Below are 19324 nucleotides of genomic sequence, written 5' to 3'. Positions count from 1 at the left end.
CTTCTCTCTGTTCTGGTTGCTTTCATTATTATTGAGACTTTAGGATGAAAAAAAACACACAAAGTTATGGCTGTGCGGTCTTGTTCACTCCCATCTACAAAAGTAAGAACTGGATTGGACTCGGCTGTCACGCTTCCAACAGTTGAATAAACAAAGAACAAAACAAAGAACAAAGATAATTACAGCACAGGAACAGGCCCTTCGGCCCTCCAAGCCTGCGCCGATCCAGATCCTCTCTCTAAACATGTCGCCTATTTTCTAAGGTTCTGTATCTCTTTTCTTCCTGCCCATTCATGTATCTGTCCAGATACATCTTAAAAGACTCCATCGTGCCCGCATCTACCACCTCCGCTGGCAATGCGTTCCAGGTGCCCACCACCCTCTGCGTAAAGAACTTTCCACGCATATCCCCCCTAAACTTTTCCCCTTTCACTTTGAACTCGTGTCCTCTAGTAATTGAAACCCCCACTCTGGGAAAAAGCCTCTTGCTATCCACCCTGTCTATACCTCTCATGATTTTGTACACCTCAATCAGGTCCCCCCTCAACCTCCGTCTTTCTAATGAAAATAATCCTAATCTGCTCAACCTCTCTTCATAGCTAGCGCCCTCCATACCAGGCAACATCCTGGTGAACCTCCTCTGCACCCTCTCCAAAGCATCCACATCCTTTTGATAATGTGGCGACCAGAACTGTACGCAGTATTCCAAATGTGGCCGAACCAAAGTCCTATACAACTGTAACATGACCTGCCAACTCTTGTACTCAATGCCCCGTCCGATGAAGGAAAGCATGCCGTATGCCTTCTTGACCACTCTATTTACCTGCGTTGCCACCTTCAGGGAACAGTGGACCTGAACACCCAAATCTCTCTGGACATCAATTTTCCCCAGGACTTTTCCATTTACTGTATAGTTCACTCTTGAATTGGATCTTCCAAAATGCATCACCTCGCATTTGCCCTGATTGAACTCCATCTGCCATTTCTCTGCCCAACTCTCCAATCTATCTATATTCTGCTGTATTCTCTGACAGTCCCCTTCACTATCTGCTACTCCACCAATCTTAGTGTCGTCTGCAAATTTGCTAATCAGTCCACCTATACTTTCCTCCAAATCATTAATGTATATCACAAACAACAGTGGTCCCAGCACGGATCCCTGTGGAACACCACTGGTCACACGTCTCCATTTTGAGAAACTCCCTTCTACTGCTACTCTCTGTCTCCTGTTGCCCAGCCAGTTCTTTATCCATCTAGCTAGTACACCTTGGACCCCAAGCGCCTTCACTTTCTCCATCAGCCTGCCATGGGGAACCTTATCAAACGCCTTACTGAAGTCCATGTATATGACATCGACAGCCCTTCCCTCATCAATCAACTTTGTCACTTCCTCAAAGAATTCTATTAAGTTGGTAAGACATGACCTTCCCTGCACAAAACCATGTTGCCTATCACTGATGAGCCCATTTTCTTCCAAATGGGAATAGATCCTATCCCTCAGTATCTTCTCCAGCAGCTTCCCTACCACTGACGTCAGGCTCACCGGTCTATAATTACCTGGATTATCCCTGCTACCCTTCTTAAACAAGGGGACAACATTAGCAATTCTCCAGTCCTCCGGGACCTCACCCGTGTTTAAGGATGCTGCAAAGATATCTCTTAAGGCCCCAGCTATTTCCTCTCTCGCTTCCCTCAGTAACCTGGGATAGATCCCATCCGGACCTGGGGACTTGTCCACCTTAATGCCCTTTAGAATACCCAACACTTCCTCCCTCCTTATGCCGACTTGACCTAGAGTAATCAAACATCTGTTCCTAACCTCAACATCCGTCATGTCCCTCTCCTCGGTGAATACCGATGCAAAGTACTCGTTTAGAATCTCACCCATTTTCTCTGACTCCACGCATAACTTTCCTCCTTTGTCCTTTAGTGGGCCAATCCTTTCTCTAGTTACCCTCTTTCTCCTTATATATGAATAAAAGGCTTTGGGATTTTCCTTAACCCTGTTTGCTAAAGATATTTCATGACCCCTTTTAGCCCTCTTAATTCCTCGTTTCAGATTGGTCCTACATTCCCGATATTCTTTCAAAGCTTCGTCTTTCATCAGCCGCCTAGACCTTATGTATGCTTCCTTTTTCCTCTTAGCTAGTCTCACAATTTCACCTGTCATCCATGGTTCCCTAATCTTGCCATTTCTATCCCTCATTTTCACAGGAACATGTCTCTCCTGCACGCTAATCAACCTCTCTTTAAAAGCCTCCCACATATCACATGTGGATTTACCTTCAAACAGCTGCTCCCAATCTACATTTCCCAGCTCCTGCCGAATTTTGGTGTAGTTGGCCTTCCCCCAATTTAGCACTCTCCCTTTTGGACCACTCTCGTCTTTGTCCATGAGTATTTTAAAGCTTACGGAATTGTGATCACTATTCCCAAAGTAGTCCCCTACTGAAACTTCAACAACCTGGCCGGGCTCATTCCCCAACACCAGGTCCAGTATGGCCCCTTCCCGAGTTGGACTATTTACATACTGCTCTAGAAAACCCTCCTGGATGCTCCTTACAAATTCTGCTCCATCTGGACCTCTAACACTAAGCGAATCCCAGTCAATGTTGGGAAAATTAAAATCTCCTATCACCACCACCCTGTTGCTCCTACATCTTTCCATAATCTGTTTACATATTTGTACCTCTATCTCACGCTCGCTGTTGGGAGGCCTGTAGTACAGCCCCAACATTGTTACCGCACCCTTCCTATTTCTGAGTTCTGTCCATATTGCCTCACTGCTCGAGTCCTCCAAAGTGCCCTCCTTCAGCACAGCTGTGATATCCTCTTTGACCAATAATGCAACTCCTCCACCCCTTTTACCTCCCTCTCTATCCCGCCTGAAGCATCGATATCCTGGGATATTTAGTTGCCAATCATGCCCTTCCCTCAACCAAGTCTCAGTAATAGCAATAACATCATACTCCCAGGTACTAATCCAAGCCCTAAGTTCATCTGCCTTACCTACTACATTTCTTGCATTAAAACAAATGCACCTCAGACCACCAGTCCCTTTATATTCATCATCTGCTCCTTGCCTGCTCTTTCCCTTAGTCACACTGACTTCATTATCTAGTTCCTTACAGGCTTTTGTTACTACCTCCTTACTGTCAACTGACCTCAATTGGTTCCCATCCCCCTGCCACATTAGTTTAAACCCTCCCCAACAGCGTTAGCAAAAGCACCTCCAAGGACATTGGTTCCAGTCCGGCCCAGGTGTAGACCGTCCAATTTGTAATAGTCCCACCTCCCCCAGAACCGGTCCCAATGTCCCAAAAATCTGAACCCCTCCTTCCTGCACCATCTCTCAAGCCACGCATTCATCCTGACTATTCTTTCATTTTTACTCTGACTATCACGTGGCACTGGTAGTAATCCTGAGATTACTACCTTTGAGGTCCTACTTTTTAACTTGGCTCCTAACTCCCTAAACTCTGCATGTAGGACCTCATCCCGTTTTTTACCTATATCATTAGTGCCTATGTGCACAATGACAACTGGCTGTTCACCCTCCCCCTTTAGAATGTTCTGCAGCCGATCTGAGACGTCCCTGACCCGTGCACCTGGGAGGCAACATACCATTCGGGAGCCTCGTTTTCGACCACAGAACCGCCTATCTACTCCCCTTACAATCGAATCCCCTACGACTATAGCCCTTCCACTCTTTTTCCCGCCCTTTGGAACAGCAGAGCCAGCCACGGTGCCATGGACCTGGCTACTGCTGCCTTCCCCTGGTGAGCCATCTCCCTCAACAGTATCCAAAACGGTATACTTGTTTTGGAGGGAGATGACCGCAGGGGACTCCTGCGCTGCCTTCCTGCTCTTTCTCTGCCTTTTGGTCACCCATTCCCTTTCTCCCTCAGCAATCCTAATCTGCGGTGTGACCAATTCACTAAACGTGCTATCCACGACCTCCTCAGCATCGCGCATGCTCCAAAGTGAGTCCATCCGCAGCTCGAGAGCCGTCATGCGGTCCAACAAGAGCTGCAGCTGGACACACTTCCTGCACGTGAAGGAGTCAGGGTCATCAGCCATGTCCCTGAGCTCCCACATTGAGCAAGAGGAGTATGATACGGGTCTGAGATCTCCTGCCATTTTTAATCTTAAGTTTAAACTTAGTTAAATGAAAAAGGAACGAAAAGTTTTTACCAATCACAATAAAACCGGAGAAATCGAAAAAGCCTTACCTTATAAACACCCCACCGAGTCCTTTTTTTTGGTTAGAGGAGGAGGGCGGGTGGGAGACACTACAAGTGTGGTGTCTCGGGTTCAGAAACCGCCCAAATATATAGTGTTTTACTTACCCAGCAGCCCCCTGGCCTCCGCCGAAAAACAAAAGGAAATTAAATTTACTTTCAAACGGACTTTCCCAGCTGCTCACTCGCTCACACGCTGCTCCCGAAAAAGCTGCTGCACTGAATAGCTTGCTAATGCTTATTGTCGAGGTTCACAGACACAGATGCCCAACAAGGAGTCAATGCCTTCAATAGTTGAAGAAAATTGCGAGCAATGATGGAGACGAAAAGATTCTCTGGTCCATCCAGCCCATCCCATACAACTGCGTTGCCTTGTGCATCACAATATATGCACTCCTTAACCCCACCCAAAAGACATATAATCTCTTGGAAGGAATGTAGCCTATTTTGCATACTGCTTTACTTCCTGTCTAATATTTTGCACATTATTTTTAAGAAGTTGTCAACATTCCAACAGTGCTAGGTAGTCTAACATGCCATTAGAAAAGCGAATTTTCATGTACCTGACTGTGAAGTTAATCTTCTCTGCCTCGTTTTTGGCGAGTAAAGTTGATTTTGAATGTATTGTGCCAGGGTCTGGAAACAAGATAATAAATAGGATTATTCATTCCACGAGAGATTGACTCATGACTGCATATTATTAATCACTGCTGATCCACTGAAGGTACTGAATATTAATTGAATAAGAGTCAGGGCTGTTCCTCAGGAAAACATAACTAATTTTAGTCTTTAGTAGGGACAAATAAAAGCTTTTAACATTTATTGGAAACAATATTTAAAATGTTTTCAAAAATGGCATTTGATTTTGCGTACAATTATTTAAAAATGTGTTTGTGTAGGTTGCAGATAATACACAAATGTACTTGAAATAACCCAACATTTATACAGTACAGGCTCCCTATTTCCACCTCTCTAACATTGCCCAACATTACCACTGTCTCAACTCACCTGCTGCTGAAACCCTCATTCGTGCCTTTGTTACCTCTATTCCAATGCACTCCTGACTGGTCTCCCACATTCTACTCTTCGGAAACTTGAGGTCATTTAAAACTCGGTGCAAGTTAAGACATGGGCAACTAAGTCTTGTTCCCCTATCACCCCTCGACTCGCTGATCTACATTGGCTCCCGATCAAGCAACCTCTTAATTTTAAAATTCTCATCCTTGTTTTCAAATCTCTCCATAGCCTCGCCCCTCCCTATTTCTGTAATTTCCTCCAGCCCCACAACACTCCAAGATATCTTCACGGCTCTAATTCTGGCTCTTGTGCATCCCTGATTTTAATTGCTCCACCATTGGTGTCTTCATTTGCCTAGGCCCCAAACTCTGGAAATCCCTCCCTACACCTCTGATTCTCCAGCTCGCTTTCCTCCTTTATGCACTCCTTAAAACCTACCTCTTTGACCAAGCCTTTCGTCATCTAATATCTCCTTTTGTGGCTCTGTCATATTTTGTTTTATAATGCTGTTGTAAAGTGCCTTGGGACATTTTATTGCATTAAAGGCGCTATATAAATGTTTGTAGTATTGTTATAATTTCTGATAATTGCAGTGGATCTGAAGGAAGAATATCTTTTTTTTTAAATAACTATTGCCAGTGGTCATCACCTTGACATAAGTTTTTGTTGCAGAAATGCAATTTAAACCCTTTCAAAAGTCAAATGTTTGTCACATATTTTTTGCTTTTAAGTCGCAAATGTCTTCGTTTTCTCAGTACAGGCTGCAGGTTCCAGTAGGTTATGATCTGAGTGGTGCAGTGGTATATTAATGCAGACTGTTGGGATGATAGTTTCCTCTGACTGCTGGCCGTAAGGGTTCTGTGTGGTATATGTTTGGACTGTCCCAGTTCCAGGTTTTAGTGGGCATGTTTGACTGGAAAAAAAAAACAAATTGACATTAATTAGTACTAAATCTCACAGCACGGTTGGTGTGGGAAATGAAGAAATGTCACACTGGTGGGTTATGGTTCAGGAAAATATGAGGCAGAACAAAAGGAGGTTTAGTCTGCATTTGACCACTGGTGCAGTGCCCTTGAATAATCTGGTGGAGATTAATAAAGGTGTTAAAAGTTCTGAAGGGCTTTGAGGGAGTAAATAAAGAGAAACTGTTTCTAGTGGCAGAAGGGTCAGGATGCAGATTTAAGGTGGTTAGAAAAGAACCAAATAGGAGATGATTTTGTTTGTGCAGAGAGTTATGTATAATCTGGAATGCAGTACCTGAAAGGATGGTGGAAGCAGATTCCTTGGCACTGGATATATGCTTGAAAAGTAAACATTTGCAGAGCTGTGAGGGGTTGGGATTAATTGGATAGCTCTTGGCCTCCTTCTGTGCTGTATCCACCCATATTATATGACTCGTGTGTGATATTTGCCCTTCAGCTGGGTGGTATCATTCAATTGTTACAACTTGCAACTGGCAAAAGACAGTTCTCAACATCAATCAATGTGTGGGCTGGGACTAGTCAGAACAGACACTGTAGTACTGTGTCCATTGCTGGTGTTTGGTTTTCCAATGTTGCACCTCTTTTTGTTGTCTAAGTAATTGCTTAGCCGCTCTGCCTGACCTAGTATGACCGTGACTTCTCTGCTCCCCCACTCCTGCTGCAGAACTGCCCTGATACCTTAAGTTGAGGAAAGCAGGAACTGTAGTAACTTAAAGGTTCAAGTACAGAAGAACTTTTATGGCATCCTTCATGATCTCCAGACTTTCCAATTGCAGCTTTTGCTTTGTGTATCTCATGCAAGCTGAGGCTGTTTGATTCTGATACAAAGTGGAAATTCTCCAGCATTAACATGTCTCATTTTGAATCCTTCCAGATGGTCCCCTGATGAATAATTAAAACAAATTGGGGTAGAAATTGATCTTGGGAAGGAACACAAAATGGACGCTATCACATCAACCACCTGTTGCACGCCCTGCCCGATATTCAGTTCTATTGACTTCAAAGGAGTTGAATATCAAATGGGACGTATAACTGGCAACCCAAGCAAAAACACACATTCAACGTTTCAGCCCAAGACCAGTTTCTACCCCATTGTCTTGCAGACAAATCATTTTCCTCAGCTTAATCACATTTCAAATCTTGTCCAGGTGAGGTGGGCTTTCTGGCTGAAGACCGAAGAATAAATGTGGCAGTTACACGTGCACGCCGCCACTTGATGGTGGTCTGTGACACGCGCACAGTCAGCACTCACCTGTTTTTGAAATCCTTGGTTGACTACATGACTGAACATGGGGAAACGCGAACTGCATTTGAGTACTGCGATGACATTGTGTCTGAAAACTACTCCCGGCCAGCCCCTCCGGCTGAGCAAAGGAGAGCAAAAGATTCTTCAGTAGCACGAAACGATGATGGGAGCTCAGCTAGCAACAGAAGTACAGCAACTGCAAAAGTACATAAAGGCACAGAAAACCGATCCACTCAAAAGTTTGAGTGTAGAAAGAAGGTGGCAAATTACAATAGTCTCTTAATACAGAAGGAGAATGCCAGTTCAGGAGCATTAGACCAAACTACCAAAACCACAGTTGTAAAAGATAACTATGAGAAACTTAAGGAACAAATAATGCAATTTTTGCAGGATAGTGCAAGGACCACATTTGAATTTCCTTCGTCTTTGAATTCTCATGATCGGTTGTTGGTCCATCAGATAGCAGAAGAGCTTGGCCTTGAGCATTTTAGCATTGGTGAAAGCAGAGACCGGTTTATTGTCATCGCCAAATCAGGTTTTTTAGAAAAGCAAAGACGGCTCGACGGTCAATCAGACCAAAAGATGCAAGAAGTGCCTCAGAAATCCAACAATCTTGTCCCACAAATTCCTGTGGAAAAAGAAAAAGAATGGACTCTTACTGAATTGGAAGGGCCACAGGACTGTACCCCTTGTGTTTCTCAGTCAAAGCTGGATTTAAAGACCTTGTACATGGAAAGGATGCAGCGGGAACAAGCTAAGCGAGAGGAGAAAGCAAAGCAGAAGCCACATTCTAGCACTGCTGTTTCTCTGAAGACTAAAAATAAGAAATCTGCAGAAAAGGGTATGTACCATTATTTCTAAAAGTGATTCAAGTCACGAGCTACTGATTTAAAAAAAAATACAAATAATAGACGAAGCTGTGATTATTGGATGAAAACCCTTATCCCTATGAGAACTGGGGTGGACATTTAGTTTTGGAAGTATGCTTATTTCGAGTTTGAGCTAATTTAGAATTCAATTACTGCTATTTTGTTCTTGAGAAATTAAATAGTTCTCAAAGCTTTGTCCAGTTTTTGGAATCCATTTTTCTTTTATATTTTAGATATTTATTTCGAGGTACATTGCTGAATCTGTTAAATTTTAACAAAAAGCTGAATAGATTTTTATTTTCTTATCATTGAGTTGGTTGTATAGTTCAGTACTTCACAAACCCTGTCAGCTCTGCACAAGATGGTCACTCCATGTACAAGGCCTGCTCAGGTCAGAAAAAAAAACCCGACCCGAACCTGACAGAACCCACATCGGACCCGAGCCCGACCCGACCACCGGAATGTTCACTTTACCTATCTTTCCATTCCGAATCCATTTTTCACTTTTTCAGTTTCTGCAAATAAGCAACAAAAACTGTAATTGAACTTGAAAGGTTTAAAAAGATGAAGATTGGAGCCATGAAGTCAGTGATTGTTTGTTTGGTCATGAGTTAAACAGAAACCCATGGAGTTGTGCCCAGACAGGTTGTGCCACACTGTACCAGTATCTGTATCGCTTAAAATAAACACAGCAATTGCCCGAAGGCTCTGAAAATATCATTCTCCATTACCTAGACTCCTGCTTTACAGGTTGAAATACTTGCTGCAAGTTTATCCAGTGAGCAGCTAAAATGCAGAGACCAGGAAGGTCCTGTATGTGTGTAGACTAGAGTCCTGACAATGATCATTTTATATTTTTTATATAAATACTGTATATTTTATAATAATCACTCGGGACCTTCCTGGTCTTTTTAAACAACCTTTCAAGTTCAATTAATACTGTGTATGTGCAACGCAACCCGAACCTGACACATGTCGTCGGGTCCCATCAGGTTCGGGTCGGGTAGCAGGTCTTTACTCCATATACTGAATGAAAAATAGCAAGTCCGTATAAACTGGAGTTTATTCAATGCAGAATCCACGCAATATTCTTGACACAATTACCGTTATACAGTCATTATAATATATTAGGATAAACACAATAACACATTACAATAATATTATAGAACCTTTAGTTAAAAAAAACTGCTTGGCACAGTGCAACATAATTAAAAGGAAATGATTTTGTTCCACTAATCCATGTCTGAAAGAAGTTGCAGGGCTGTTTTCACTCCATTTAAAGTTGTTGAGCATTACATTATTTAAATGTTCTCGCACTGTATTGGGGGTTGTAAGAATGCCTGGAATGTTTTTATTTTATTAATCACCTGAGCTGTGAAAAGGCATTGTACTACAGTGTAGGAGCTTTGCAGTGTGCCTGTGATATGTTGGGTATTAGATTTTCAACCATTTTACTTTAAAGTGAGATTCAAACATTGTTCTAATTGCTTATTTGACAGGGAAGGCCTCAACTAAGAAAGCTACTGCAAGTGGTACAGAAGAGGATTTTGACGCGCTCATTGCTGCTTCAATAAAGGCAGACAGTGTTTGTGCTTTTTTAAAGTGCAAAGAAAGTATTCTCACCTTGGGGCAGCACTGCATTCACTGTAACAAACGCTACTGCCTTAGTCATCACATCCCAGAGGTAAGAGCACTGTATCGTGAAAGCAAGCGCTAACTCAGTTTAATTCAGCATTGTTTAGCATGAAATTGTTGATAAAAATACTGAAGGGACTGGATGAATCTCGTTGTTAGAACACCCTGTATATTTAGTAAAATAAAGGCTCCTATTGTAATGCATTTTTTACCCAGGATCTCCAAAACCTTTTATAAAAAAAAAAATCAGTGTGATGAAATGAGTGTCATTAACAGGGCCAGCATTTATTACCTATTCCTAGTTTCCCTTGAGGAGGTGATTGTGGGCCACCTTCTTGAACTGTTGGAATTTGTATAATAAAGGCACTTCCACAGTGCTGTTAGATAAGGAGTTCCAGGATTTTGATCCAGTGATGATGAAGAAACACCGATACATTGTTATGACCGACTGCTCAAGTCAAAGCCCCCAACCAAACATACGATTCTGATTGCGGTGGGAACAATACACTGTTGATTCAATCCCGTCCCTCCACAGATCGCCTAACATATAATTTTAAACTTTAAAAATTAAAGAACGACCCAGCCAAATTGTACCATCTATTAACCCCCAAATGAGGCTAACCAAACCAGGTGTTTTTAAATCAACAAATTAACTGTTTAATTAGAAAAACTAAATTCTTAAAACTACTAAGGTAAGTAGAAAGTAGAAAAAATTAGAGTCCTTGCAGGGGCGGCACAGTGGCGCAGTGGTTAGCACCGCAGCCTCACAGCTCCAGCGACCCGGGTTCAATTCTGGGTACTGCCTGTGTGGAGTTTGCAAGTACTCCCTGTGACCGCGTGGGTTTCCGCCGGGTGCTCCGGTTTCCTCCCACAGCCAAAGACTTGCAGGTTGATAGGTAAATTGACCATTATAAATTGCCCCTAGTATAGGTAGATGGTAGGGAATATAGGGAAGGTGGGGATGTGATAGGAGTATGGGATTAGTGTAGGATTAGTATAAATGGGTGGTTGATGGTCGGCACAGACTTGGTGGGCCGAAGGGCCTATTTCAGTGCTGTATCTCTAAATAAATAAATAAATTTACGCTCCTGCCAGATGTGGAACAATCCAAGGTTTCTTGAAGTCCTCACAGCCGTTCGATGGGGGGGAAAAAAGGTTCTTCTTTGAACAGTCCCGTAGTCTAATTCAGAAGTTGAAATTGACGCTTTCCTTCTCCAGCAATGATTTTCAACAATTAACAACTTGCAAACAGTTTTTAATGAATCAGTTTGGCTTTAGAATTTTTGAGAGATAAAATATTCACAGTCTGACCTCCCTTCGTTCAGTTTAAATTATCAGAGATCTCTGTTTTGGCTTGATTTTTGAATTTTGAGAGAATAATAAATAAACAGACTAAATTCTCTTCAGTTTAACTGGTCTGAGAGCTCCTCTTCCAGGTGCTAACATACAGCTGTCTGTCTGTTTCTGAGTTAGAACAGTCTGTTTCCATTATAAGCCAGTTCAAAATTAAATTTTAATAATTAAATTGATCTCTGGTCCTGAATGGCTGTATACCGGGCAACCAGAATGCACTCGGACTCTGTTTCCGAATGACTGTATCCCGGGGCCATGAGAATGCATTCTTTGACTCCGTTTTTTAGAGCTTGCTGCCTTAAAGCAGTGCTGCTCCCTTTCCAGCCATAAAGGCACATTGCTTTCTTCCTGGGAAAAAAAGAAAACTACAGGATTATAACATGACCGAGTCCAGATATTGTGTGAACTCAGGGCAACTTGGAGATGGTGGTGTTCCCATGCACCTACTGCCGTTTTCCTTTTAGATAGTAAAGCTCGTGGGTTTGGGAGGTGCTGTCAAAGAAGCCTTGCTGCATTGCTATAGTGAATCCCATAGATCAGGGTTGTCCAACATCCGGCCCGCCAAAGATTTCGATCCGACCCGCAGATGTATTTCAGAGTTGAGAAATTTCACATTGACTTCTTCAATCAGACTGGGTTTTAAAAAAACAAAATCGCAAATCAACTTCACAGCTGACAGGTGCTTGCAGCAGGAACGGCGGTTTCTGAAGTTCAGACGGATTTGGGGTTTTCCAGTGGGCTTTTTAAAAAAAAAAAGTCAGAACCCTCCGGGGAACCCCAAATCTGTCCAAAGTTCAGAAACCACTGTTCCCGTTCCCAGCACCCGTCAGCTGTGAAACAGACTTGTGATTTTTTTAAAAACTGACAAACCACAAGCTGCTATGCTAAGCGTTCCCGCTCTCCAACTGAGAGGTGGGGAAGGTGGGCAGAGAGGTGGGGGTGGGGGGGAGGAGGTGGGTAGAAGGAGAGGAGGGGGGAGGAAGGAGGGCAAAAAGAAGGAGGGGAGGTGACAAACAGGAAGGGGGGGAAAAAGGGTGGGGGGCAGACCGAGAGGCAGATGGGGAGGGGGGTGTCAGTGAGAGTGAGGACGACAGAGGTGGTGAGCAACATGGGAATATAGAGAGGGAGGACACTGGGAGAGAGAGACAGGGAGTGGTCAAGATCACTCCTGCCAGATGAACATCAATCTGGAATATTCTGCATTGCTACAAGTGTGTGGGCAAACATTGACTACTTGTGCAAACAAAACAATGCCAGGTATCTCACTAAATCCGTGTCCAACATAGTGACTAGAAAGTAAGTCAATAAATTAATCTCATTTAAAGCTTCTTCACAAAAATTTGCATTTGTTGTTTTGATTAATAGTAAGATCAATTTTTAATGCCTTTATCAGCACCGGCCCCCTATGTAGGACAAAAATTGGAACGTGAAAATGTTGGACAAACCTGCTGTAGATAGTACACATTGCAGCCACAGTGTGCTGGTGGTAGAGGGAGTGGATACTTCGCATGGTGGATGGACTATGGAACTCCTTATCTCACTCTGTCTCTTTTCTCTTACAAATCTACAAGCTTTTAAAATCCAAGCTTCGAATTATCTGACCACTGCTATTTCATTTATCTCACTAACTCCTCAACTCCCTTTCAAGCAAGGTCTGAACCTGGTCTTACTCATGTTATTAATTCGTGTGTTTAGAATGCTGCAGACTCCTGTGACTGCTACCTTTTTTATCTGACTGTATCCGCTATTCATTCTCAATTTAGTCAGCAGCTTCCGCCTTCATTTGCATGAATAATGCAAGATACCTGTACCTTTGTCTCTCTTCAAGGTTCATGGCTGTGGTGGGAGTGCCAAAGCTCATGCCCGAAAACTCATCAGCAGAGAAGGTATTCTATATGCAGGCAGTGGCAGTAAGGACCATTCATTAGATCCAATGAAGAAGGCCCATCTGCAGAGAAGACTGGGGAAGAAAATTGAACAATTAGCTAGCCAACGTGGTGCCAAAATGGAAACAAAAAAATAAAAATTGAAATGATATGCTATAAATTTATTTAAATGGCCTAAATATGTGTATTTCAAAGGGTTTTTTGCATTATAAAATAATTCCTGGAGAAAAATAATAAACACAAGCTTCAGTTGAATAGGATTGGAAATGACCCTGTACCAATTAAGAAAGATATGCAATTTCGGTAAATTTGTATTGGATGTTACAGATGTATAGCAATAGATGCTGCTGAGGTGCAGAAATTACAAAGTGATTCTTGACAACGCAGCCGGCCACTGTGCCAAGCTGTGCACATGCGCAAATGGGCTCCTGCTGTCTGCGCATATGCAGCATTCTGCATTGCCAGGAATGGTTAGCACATGCGCAGATGACGTCATCGCGTAACGTGGGGGGGGAGGCGGGGAGAGAACAGCCGAAGACCTCTGCTGCCCGCTCTCCTCCCTCCCTCCCAACCCACCCCCCTCGCCTGCCCGCACTCTTTCCCCAACCCCCCGCCTGCCCGCTCTATCCTCTCTTCCCCACCCCCCCCTCCCCCCACCACCCGCTCTGCATGTGACAGTACAGTGCCACCTAGTGGTTGCATTGTCCGCAAACGCAGCCCAGAAATTAACCTTCATCCTTTTACTGTCAGCAGCTGTTTAAGGACAATGGAAGCAGTGAAAAGATTTCTGCAATGTAAATGACTATCCTGATCTTTCAGTCAATTATTACACACCATCCACAATCGGGGATATCTCTAAAAGAGGGATATTAGAATGCTGGATTATTGGAATAGTAATCATTTGTGGTGGTCAATCTTAATTGGTCATGTCTATTGCTAAGCATTTGACTTTTTTTTGTTTTAAGTATCTATAATAGAATGAAAAGTAAAAATCCAAAGACTACTGATTTCCAAATGCTTTACTGATCAGTAAATACGTATGAAAACATTTCCTACAGTGTATCCAACACATTCTCTGTCACACAAAACTATCTTTTTTTCCAAAAAAGAAATAAAAGCCACTCTTCATACTGATACTTTTACCTGGAATGTAGAAGCTATAATTGACCTCAGGCATTGCAACTTCCTTCGCTTACCTGAAGTTGCCTATTTGACCATGGGGAGTACTTGAACAGTGGCCTTTAAAGGGACAGGCCAGGTTAGTAGATAAACATAACTGTTGTAGACCCCAGGTTTTTCTTGAGCAATGGCACAGGTGATCCACAAGCATGTTTACTATTTATCTGTACATCAGTGTGAAGACTTGTCCAGTCGTCTGGTCAGTGCACTTTATTAATTCATATTGCAGAAAAAAAGGAAGATTGGGATTTAAAATTGCCTTTATTTTTTAAGTGCAAGATATTATGGTTTGGTGTAAGGAATGTAACTGTGTATAGTTTACTAATAATGGGGCAGTTTGGGGAACTAATATTTAAAAATGTTATGTTGCATTTTCTGGGTAATTATCTTGGTTGAGTCAGAGTCCCTATGTTCCATGAGGGAAATGTTGGCTTGATTCTAACTGCATGCTTTGATCAATGGAAATGAATACAGAGCAATTGACTCTTGATGGTGTTCCTACCCCAACATGTTTTTCTTCATCATAATAATACCGAGGTGTAGAGCAGCAGATTTATCATCTGTCTCTTTCGATTATGTGCAGTAAGGAAGTCTAACTGTTGGCAAGCCAGTGCCCTGTGTTTTGCACATTTAAAAAGTTTTCAGTAGGCCTATCAATTATTTTATTTATTCATTCACAGGATGAGGGTGTCTCTTACAAGGCCAGCATTTATTGCCCTTAAGAAGGTGGTGATGATAACTGAGCGGTGTGCTAGGCCATTTCAGAGGGCAGATAAGAGCCAAGCACATTGCTGTGGGTCTGGAATCATGTAGGTCAGACCAGGTTTATTTCCCTAAAGAACATTGTGATGTGTTCCTCATGTTACCTTGTGCATAATTATGTTAAAGAAATAAATGACAAAGATTAAATAATAGGCCACTCTGCCTCTTAAGGATAGTGCAATAAACTGTCAGTTCACATTGACAACTGTCAGTTCACATTGACAACTCCCTGGACTCTTGGTTTCATTATTAATATTCTGGCTGATGCAGATGAGCTTCAATGGGACTTTTGTACTTGGCTTGCTGAAATCCTTTTTTTTTTGTAGCATTTCTTTTATATTTTCTCTCCATAAATGTGTGAGTCATCAATCAGAATAAACTCTTGTTTGACAGTATTATGGCATGGTCTAAAGTTAGCTTATTGCTGTAGCAAACCAAACACATTCCAGTTTATATGATGCAATTGCTGTTGAGTTTTTCCACACCATGACAGGGAAATTGCTGCTTAATGTCACAGTAGATTACATTGTATATTGGTCTCCCCCCACCACCCGTTACATAAAATGTAGATGTCACACCTTGGCATGACAGTCTCTGGAAAATATTTCACAGGCAGCAATAATCTGGAATTTAACTCAATTAGAAGTTAAATATTTTTGTAAACAATTGAACAGTCACACTTTTTAGGGAAAGGGATAAATTATCTTTAAGAAGAGCGACCGCTTTCAAAATAGGCTGTATCACATTAGTGTTGCCAACACAGAAAAAATTTCTAGGACATTAGGCAATTCAGTAAACTAGTGTGCTGCTTCTTTGAATCATTGTAGGAGCTTTGGGCAGGATTTTAAATGACCTCCAGTGGGTTTTTGTAATAATTTTCATATGTAATTTTTTAATTTTCAGATTAAAGCAACGCAATAGGCTGAGGAAACAATCTTATTCCCAATCTCCTTTTCTATTAGACCTATACGAATGCAAATCAAATTGATTGATTGTTGTGCGTCTTCGGATGAGCTGAGCAGCTAGAGTGCTTATGTTGAATTTTGTCATGCAGCTGGTAACAAGCTGTGAAGCACAACAAAAGCGTCTACATATTAACAGTGCATCACTTATACATTGAATTAAAGAAAACTGACAGCTGCTTCTCTTTACCATGATTACCTTTTTGTGTGTTTGTATAGTCATGGCGGGCGAGGAGAGGCCATTTTAATTTTAGTGATAAAATGCCTGGTTAAAGGAAGAATTCCTCTATTCTGCTAAGATCCACTCAACTGCTGTGTTATAAGAACAGGACCAAGAACTATTTAAATGAAATGAAGATTCTGAGAATATATATGATATAAATGCTAACTGGCCCCTGAAGTAGCTTCGCCAACCCTCCCAAATTGTTCTAAAATTTCCACAAATTGAAGATTCATCTGGACATTGCTGCGAGCAACCCAGGGAGCAAGAACATAGAGGCATTAACAAAAGTGTTTTCATTTTTTTAACACACTTATTTAAAAGAAAACAAATTGGACATGGTGGGGGAAGGGGAGGTGTAATAAAGTGCTGTTTGTTCAGGGCAATTGGAAAAGGGAAGTCTCTCGCAGCCTCTTGGCAGAAGGAGAGATTGAGCCAGAATGTAAGGGCAAGATTTTACTAGATTTAGTACAGGAACTTCAAAAGTAAAGATGTTGGGAGGATTACGTTCCAGTTACCTTTCACCCCTGTGCTTGCTGTCCTCCATTGACTCTCAGTCCAGGAGCACCAAATCGCTCCATAGCCTCACTCCTCCCTATCTTTGTAAATTCTTCCAGCCATCAAATAAGAACATAGGAAATAGGAGCAGGAGTAGACCATATGGCCCGTTGAGCATGCTCCGCCATTCAATACAATCATAGCTGATCTTTGGCTTCAACTCCATCTTCCTGCCCGCTCCCTATATCCCTTGATTTCCTGAGAGACCAAAAGTCTGTCTATCTCAGCCTTAAATATATTCAATGATGGAATATCCACAACTCTCTGGGGTAGAGAATTCCAAAAATTCGCATCCCTCTGAGTGAAGAAATTTCTCCTCACCTCTGTCCTAAATCATTGGCCCCTTATGAGAATGTGCCCATATTCTAGATTCCCCAGCCAGGGAAAACAACCTCTCGGTGTTTACCGTGTCAAGCCCTTTCAGAATCTTTTATTAATCTGATCACTGCTCATTTTTCTAAACTGCAGAGAACGTAGACCCAATTTACTCAGCCTCTCATCATAGGAGAAAACTCTCATCCCAGGGACCAATCTAGTGAACGATTGCTGTACCACCTCCAATGCAAGTATATCTTTCCTTAAATATGGAGACCAAAATGGTGCACAGTACTCTAAGGGCCAGGAAGGTATGAGTTACATCATTCACACAATAACAGTTGATAACCTACTGCATTTTGTGTTTGTGTGTGTGTGTGTTTGTGATTGTGTATAACATTAAAATGGTTAGTGTAGCCTTAGGAATAACCGTGCAACTCCTGTGAAAGTTGCACAAAACATGAATAAGATGGGATAAAAACAAGAAATGCTGGAAATACTCAGCAGGTCTGGCAGCATCTGTGGAGAGAGAAGCAGAGTTAACGTTTCAGGTCAGTGACCCTTCATCAGAACTGGCAAATGTTAGAAATGTAATAGGTTTTAAGCAAATAAAATGAGGGTGGGGCAAGAGATAACAAAAGGCAAGGTGTTGATAGGATAGAGAGTCACAGGGAATAACTGACCAGAAGGTCATGGAGCAAAGGTAAATAGTATGTTAATGGTGTGCTGTTGACATGCTGTTTACCTTTGCTCCATGACCTTCTGGTCAGTTATTCCCACCTTACCTTTTGTTATCTCTTGCCCCACCCTCATTTTATTTGCTTAAAACGTATTACATTTCTAATATTTGTCATTTCTGAAGAAGGGTCACTGACCTGAAACATTAACTTTGTTTCTCTCTCCACAGATGCTGCCAGACCTGCTGAGTATTTCCAGCATTTCTTGTTTTTATTTCAGATTTCCAGCATCTGCATTATTTTGCTTTTATTTCTTGAGTAAGATGGGCATGTATCATTTTAATTTTTTTCACTTTGATTTCAACATTTCTGATAACGTGGAGTATTTAAGACACACAAATATGCCGCTTTCTCGTCCAGAACTTCCCATATATATGATTTTTCTTTTGGAATCTTTTATGGATAATTTTCATCTGCCTGTATGCCCTTTTGACTCTGGCATTGGTCCTTTTATGTTTTGATGGGCCTGTGAGTTGCCATTCACTGCATTTAGATGCTACTCTATTGCATAACTTAACACGAGTGTGCAGGAATTGCATTTAGTTCCGTAGCATGTACACATACATTCTTCTTTTCTGATCAAGGTTTCCTACAGCCAACTTTTCAACTGCCTTCCTAATTTTAATATTTTGCATGTTGCCTCAGTTCCCTGCCCTATTTTATATTTCTAGCTAGATTTGCTACCTTAGAGCCTTATCATAGTGTATTGATTTGAGACCTGATGAATTCTTTGCATCTGAATTGTTTCCAGTGCTCTTATCTTTTTCACAAGTATATGTACTGACACTGGATGCACCAGACAATCTGTGCATTCACCATTGCTTTACTGAGAGAGTCACTCCCTTTCACTTAGCGTTTTACTTAGTCATTTTAATGTTTCATTTCTCTTTCAGCTGCTGTCATGTACCTGAGGACATTTTTCAACATGAGAAACATTATTGTGTTTTTTTTCAGCTGCACTTTATACAATAAATGGGATATAATTTAATCATCAGTGGTATTTTTAGTACCTGTACATTGGCCACCATTTCCCATTGTTGTCCACTTGCTATTTGTCAGTAGGGCACCTGAAATAATATCCCTCTCCTTGTAACACTATCACAGTCATGAAACATTATGTGGGTGGGACTCTACTGGTCATAACTGGATGGATTATCATTAAGTATGTTCTAAGTACAGTTTGTAGCATCTGGCCAGTTTATTACTCAATCTATAATCTTGTTTGACTGGGCAGGGTGATTGGGTCAAGTTGTCATGTAATAAAACCTCCAGGAATTGGTCCAACCAGAGTTTAGGAGTAGCGTTGTTTTGTTGGGTTATCTTGATCTTGAAAGCTCCAAAGGCGGCTGCTACTGTTCTCG

The 19324-nt window shown here is 41.9% G+C and overlaps 1 protein-coding gene across 8 annotated transcripts in view; it reads left to right on the top strand.

Annotated features, from left to right (window-relative positions):
• The window catches only part of ighmbp2 (immunoglobulin mu DNA binding protein 2), a 91671-nt gene extending 72632 nt beyond the window's left edge, over positions 1–19039 (top strand). For 6 of the 8 annotated variants that reach the window (XM_068046013.1, XM_068046008.1, XM_068046009.1 and 3 more), the window contains 3 exons: positions 7390–8328; positions 9856–10040; positions 13173–16580. In XM_068046013.1, coding sequence (XP_067902114.1) covers positions 7390–8328; positions 9856–10040; positions 13173–13367 — 1319 coding nt within the window. In that variant the 3' untranslated portion in view covers positions 13368–16580. Of the gene's footprint in view, positions 1–7389; positions 8329–9855; positions 10041–13172; positions 16581–18856 lie in introns of those variants that run through there. The other 2 variants (XM_068046014.1, XM_068046011.1) reach the window with 2 other exon arrangements.
• The last annotated feature ends 285 nt before the right edge of the window (positions 19040–19324 follow it).

The sequence above is a fragment of the Heterodontus francisci genome, chromosome 14 (genome assembly GCF_036365525.1).
Source record: "Heterodontus francisci isolate sHetFra1 chromosome 14, sHetFra1.hap1, whole genome shotgun sequence".
In the NCBI taxonomy this organism is placed as follows: Eukaryota; Metazoa; Chordata; class Chondrichthyes; order Heterodontiformes; family Heterodontidae; genus Heterodontus; species Heterodontus francisci.
Note: the sequence above shows the minus strand (reverse complement) of the source record. Positions and strands in the feature narration are given on the sequence as shown.